Source organism: Diuraphis noxia, unplaced genomic scaffold (genome assembly GCF_037042655.1).
Source record: "Diuraphis noxia isolate RWA-SAM2 unplaced genomic scaffold, SU_Dnox_SAM2 contig0003, whole genome shotgun sequence".
Lineage (NCBI taxonomy): Eukaryota > Metazoa > Arthropoda > Insecta > Hemiptera > Aphididae > Diuraphis > Diuraphis noxia.
In genome coordinates this window covers 4,744,428-4,750,429 of record NW_028301713.1, presented here as the reverse complement: position 1 = coordinate 4,750,429, position 6,002 = coordinate 4,744,428, and the positions used below count along the sequence as shown (strand labels likewise).

Here is a 6,002-nt window from a genome sequence, read left to right as displayed (position 1 = left end):
CCTCACTGTATTTTTGTAAAAAAAAAATATGTTATGGTCTGTACAAACTATATCGATAATTTAACTTATTACTACTCAGTCAGCAGTTTGTACTTATTAATCTTTGTCTATAATACATTACAACTTCATTGATATTTAATGTACTGCGAAGAGTTTGAATTTGTTGCAACCTATATGATCAAAGCGTTGTGATAATCAGTATGAGTTAAAAATTTGAAAAAAAAATCTTACGTTAAAATATTTAATATATAAATATATACATGTACAAGAACAATTAGCTATAACAGCTGCTATTTAGAACAATTATTTCATCAATTTAAAATTACGATTTAAGCAATAGCAGGTAGATACTTATTATGTTAATGATTTTATATTAATTGTATTGCATTTCCTATCTCAGGTTTTTATCAGTGCGAAGACTAAAAATTATTATATTCAAATTTGTTTTTCGGAACTGTTTTTATACATTTTATTTATTGTTCAAAGATCAAACAAATTAGCATGATAATTACTAATTAGCATTAACAGTGAACACAATTTCAGGCTACTGCTCCTAATAATATAATATACTATTTAAAACTAAAACTAAAAAAAAACATAATGTAGGTACCACAGGTTACCTAACCAGGTATCATAGGAGTTTGGAAGGTCGCTGGGCTGCGTGCCCTTGATCTATACAACATTAAATTTAAATTAAAAAGAAAAAACCAAACAGAACCGCCTCGGTTACCCGAAAATGGCGGTGAACTTCTCGACGAACAAAACGGGTTTTTCCCTTTTATTTCCACGAGTTTTACGTAAACCATCGGGACTTGGGAAATCTGAAAACTAAAAACAACGAGCGTTGTCTTTGCAAAGTCTACCTACCTGCTATAATAGTTTCACCTACACATCTGTAGTCGAACCGCCAGCGATCGACGTATCACTTTTGAGCAAAACTTTAAAGAAATAAAATGGGGAACAGTTATCGGAATCCAAAGTTCCTGAGCGACGATTATAATATGTTCTCGAGGAGCAATTTTCAAAATCACCGATTGCAGGTAGGTAATAAATGAATATATTATAATGAAGAATTGTCTATTATTGTTCAGTAGGTATTAAAAATATATATCTACAGCAAAATATACTTTAAATTCTAATAAGAAGGTGTGGACTTCAAAAAAGTTAACGTCTGATTTAAATTAGATGAGTTTGTAGGGGAATAGTAAAATATGGGTTGGTCGCAAAACCTCATCATCGATCTAATTTCTAAAATATAATTGCTTGTAAAAAGCAGCTGTACTGTATCTATAATTTAGTCATAATATTAATATAGGTATAGGTTATATGGATATAGTCCAATATAGTCAAAAGTGGGCAAATCAATGAAAATAATTAACTCTAATTAAGTTAAGAGGACATCATATAGTCCTCTTATTTAAATGCTAATATGGAAAAAAACCATGAAACAAACAAAAATGTTCATAATGTTTTTAACTTGATGGATTATTTTAAAATCAACTGAGAAAAGCTAAATTATTCCATTATTCAATTAATCTAGTAAAGTTAAGAAGTTAAAAAAGTTAACGATCACATCTGAATATAGGTCATAAATAATGTAGGTCATATAGATGGGGTGATACCATACATCCAACAAACGTATAATAATTATGTTATATTCGTTTCGTTTTTGATATCGGGAATATTTAAAACTTGTCTGAAATAGTAGTTTCATTTAAAATGTATATTTCAAAACATTTCGCCTGCGACTACTTTGACTTTGGTACCTACTTATAACATAATAATATGTGTGTCGACGACGACAAACTATGATCGACGAGACAGGTCACACTCATTGATACTTATTAGTTTTTTACGGGTTCATTGAAAGTTATTCAAGGCTATACAACGTTATATATTTTTGTAATATTGTAATAGGTATACTAAGGTACCTACATTACCGTTTGTACCACGTCAGCGAAAACGGTATAATATATTTTTTGCCGTGATACCAACACGAACGAGTGAGCGTTTTCGTTGTGCAAGTTTTGCACATGTAAATAATAAATATTTCATTTCGCTAATTAGAGCGTAGTGCACGCCCTATACAATAAGTAAATATGTTATGCGCATTACGTAGGCTTATCTATATAATACTGTGATCAGCGGTGCGATGTTTCCGATCGGATGACAATAAGAACACCAGCAAAAATATATAAGCCGGTGATGCGAGCCAAAAATCTTTGATGATACAGCAGTACAGCACATACCATTTATTTATTTTTTTTAAAGTAATAAAACAATTTATGTAAAATAAAATAGCTGGAAGGCTCCGTTGGCATGTCCATGTCCATGTCGGATGACGGACCTTTACCACATTTTTGTGTCACGGATTACACAATAAATTATAAATAAATTAATAAATTCATAATGACGAAATGTGACGATTGATCCATCATGAGCTGTTCATCGATCACTGTACTGCCGGTGCACGTTTATTGTCCTGGAGCAGCAGGCCCACGAGCTTTCTCTCGGCCTTTTTCATGGCCTCGGCTTGCTGTGCTGGTTGGCCCGCACCAGAATCGGCCAATACGGCGCTGGTCACCTGTAGTGCCAGTCCCGGGAGATCGTTCAGCGAGTAACTGATCGGCTTGTGCGATTCGTATTCCACGCCGCCGTCCTCGTCATCGTCGTCGCCGCCATGGTGTTCAAGTGCTGGTACAAAGTGCTCGTAACTGGGAGGCTTGTCGAATCCTGCTCAGAACACGGAACCAGTATTATTGTAAAATTACGGTAGTATAAAATTTCCAAAACCCTAAAATCATCTCCACCAGTCCTCGAATACTGCATGCATTACCAACATTGGCTATAATATCTGTATGTGATTTCAGATTACCTAAATACACTTATCGAAACATTTACAAGAGGAACTGTCTCAAAAAACAGACGCTTAGCAATAATTGAGCTGGTATATGTTTTTAAGTAAGTATGTATTATAATTTACAGGGGTGAGGTAAGAATCAATTAAAAGGCCACATAGAATTCAGGCATTTTGCCAAACTTTTTACGATATGACATTTCATTTTGAACACAAATTAATAATTGTTACTAACAACAGTTAATTTTAATATATTCGTATCAAAAATATAAATAGTGTGCCATCACAACTTGCAGGTAACCTCTGCATATTGTACTGTAGTGCATTGTGAATTTTTTTATCTTTCCACCAGTAATTATCTCAAACCACTGACACTCCCTCAAACCCACAGCAATATAATTATACCTGTACCAGACCATTTTTTAAAGAATGTTTGTGTCCAAATTGAAACATAGTGAAGTCCAATGGACATCAAGTGGAATAAGATTTTGTTAACTTTGTGTCCATGAGAATAAATAGTAGTAAATAATAACTATAATACATATATTTATATAATTATTATGTTTTAGATTTTTTTTCTTATATTATATTCTAAATAAATATCCAACATTATTCCGTTGCTTCGATTGTAAAAGGAAAAGGAACTAACTGGAGAGGTCACTAACTAATTGGAAGGGGGTTTTCTACTAGTGAAACTTATTTGTAAGGAAGGAGGAGTGGACACGCTGCAGGGAATATTGACTAAAACATGGTCTGGTTTGTAGGTATAATAAGGGTAGTATAATATAGTAATATTATATTATATATTTATTATAGTTACCCGTGGCCAACGAATACGTGATCGCCCATGTGATGCCTTTGGCCACGTTGACGAGCAGCGGTTCGATGATGGCACCTACAAGTGGCGCAAGAACTTTTCCAATAATCAGTATCAGATGAACAACCGACAGTTTCCCGCCGTGGCCGTGTTCCTTATGCGCCGATTTCGTGGCCATCCTGTACAACGGAAGAGCTTCGCTGAGTGTCGCTTGGATTTGCTGCACATTAACCGCCGACAATGTTGATACCGTATCCGACTCGGCCGGTGTTGCAGGAACCTCGGGACGAGCATGTGTATTGCCTGCAAACGCCAACGCCGCCAGCAAAGCGCACACGGTGAACGTGACGGATTTTTGCAACTGTAAAGTTTGAATATACGAGACGATTAGATCTTAAGAGACATTTAATAATATAGGTAATAATACTATTATGTTATTATACAGTAAAAACTCGTCGTGTCGAATCTCTATGTATACATATTTTATATTTAATGGTCTTTTAACGTAATGATAAGGGTCCGGATTTTTAGGTTTTTACATACCATTACTGCGCATAATATACAGTTGTACTAAAGTAAAAAATTCAATTGAAGATTTGTTAAAAACATATAGTTTACAGGAAGTTATTTTTGAATATTTGAAAATAATTCAGTATAACTATAATTACATCAATGTTTGGTTTCATTAACATTTATTTTTTTTGCCATTTTTCAATTACCTAAGTATTAATTTTTACTTTTATGTTTCAATGAATTTGTATCACCTAACCTAAATAACGTGGAAACTTGACTTTTACCTTTATTAAATGGAAACGATATCCGGTTCCAACTTTTTTCATATCTTACACTTTACACAGATTTTACTGTATACTTTTATACTTAGATACTTAAATGGTTTATATCAACAATAATTAAAGTTTTGTTTTTTGTTTCACAACAGAACCATTATTGACACTTTAATTTTTGATTCTCAAATGGCAATAACATTACAGTCAATACTTATTTTTAATTTCAAAAGCAAACGGGCATTGATATTGAATGAAAAGTTTTTTCATTAATACAATTATAGGTAGATACTATACCTATAATATAGGATATAGGCAAAGGTTTGCATTTGCTGGGCTTAATAATAATAATAATAATAATAATAAAAATAATAGTTATATTTATATCCGCTGACATTAAATTACAAAATTACAAAATAATATATGATGCTCACTGTACTTACAAAAGTCATTTTTGTTGTCCTTGCCGTCAATTTATTGTCCGTGTAAAATTGTTCACGTGATTATCCGTCGTATTAATAATACCGAATGATAATATAATATTATAGTCCGGGTATTGATCAACTCACAGTCTTGTCTATACAATATTAAATTGAATTATCAGAATGGCACCCTAACACCCGTAGTTGTAGGTATATATAAGTCTGTTTGACATCCATAAGTACTTACCTACATCATATATTAAATGCCTTTAATTAGTACTCGATTAGTCCTTGAATTAGGTTATATGTATCAATGTCTAACAATAAATATCAGGTACATTAACGTACAACTCAACTATTATGTCGTTAAATGTCATAAAATTTAACAAACTTTTCTTTGTCCGCTGTAGGTACTTAGCAGTTATGTGTTAAATGATAGGTACGATAATGTTAGGTATGATACCTAATATTATACAGCTAACGGTGGCACGTGCATTTGTATAATTACATTGGACTAGTTTCAAAATTTCTATTCTCAATACCGTTTAAGTCGATTTATGATCATTATTATTTTGATTAGGATTATAATTATCTTTCTAAGATAGCAGTGATTTTAAATTTCCATATAGTTTTTACCTATAATTATTAATTATATATCCAGCTACGTATAAAAAATAAGTACATTTTTTCTTTTCTAGAATTTTTAAATTAAGTAATTTTACAATTTTTAAAAATCTTATAGATATCAGTTAATTTGTTCAGCCGTTAATCAGTTAAAACAGTTTTAGAAATAACAGGCGATTTATTGCTACAATTTCAGTGCCTACCTAATACCGTTGAATTTCTGTTAATATACCCAATGCTAATACCTGCCTATAATATACTAAATAATAAATATTATAACTATATTATTATCATAGGTACTAATTTTACAATAATAAATTTTTGTTGGTACCTAGTCAACAGTTCATTCCTATATTAATGTTTATGATGGTTAATTTTACTGTTATACAAGTGCCAAATATAAATATGTTTAAGCTGTTATAACTTAAGTATTTGAGTGTAAAAATGTAATTTATATTCGTACTTTTCAACAAATATAAAATTGAATTTTGAAATAA

The 6,002-nt window shown here is 31.7% G+C and overlaps 1 protein-coding gene and 1 long non-coding RNA gene across 4 annotated transcripts; one reads left to right on the top strand and one right to left on the bottom strand.

Moving 5' to 3' along the window:
• Window positions 1–2,219: 2,219 nt before the first annotated feature.
• On the bottom strand, window positions 2,220–5,457 carry LOC107173768 (uncharacterized). 3 transcript variants are annotated; one of them, XM_015524433.2, is made up of 4 exons: window positions 5,129–5,457; window positions 4,903–5,036; window positions 3,678–4,035; window positions 2,220–2,733 (listed from the first exon to the last, which is right to left on the bottom strand). In XM_015524433.2, exons 2-4 carry the CDS (start codon window positions 4,909–4,911, stop codon window positions 2,453–2,455), a joined length of 648 nt encoding a protein of 215 aa, XP_015379919.2. In that variant the 5' UTR covers window positions 4,912–5,036; window positions 5,129–5,457; the 3' UTR covers window positions 2,220–2,452. The 3 variants fall into 3 exon arrangements, with proteins under 3 accessions (XP_015379919.2, XP_015379920.2, XP_015379918.2); XM_015524434.2 differs by having other exon boundaries at window positions 5,133–5,457; XM_015524432.2 differs by having other exon boundaries at window positions 4,903–5,457.
• LOC107173770 (uncharacterized) lies at window positions 2,647–6,002 on the top strand. Its single transcript, XR_016190790.1, has 4 exons — window positions 2,647–2,772; window positions 2,871–2,961; window positions 3,427–3,617; window positions 3,674–6,002. It is a non-coding gene; the product is annotated as an uncharacterized LOC107173770 (long non-coding RNA).

Bases quoted from the DNA above. Each gene is read 5' to 3' on its own strand.
- LOC107173768 (XM_015524432.2), bottom strand. The intron at 2,734-3,677 runs GTAACTATAATA...TGTTCTGAGCAG, and splicing joins CACGTATTCGTTGGCCACGG to GATTCGACAAGCCTCCCAGT.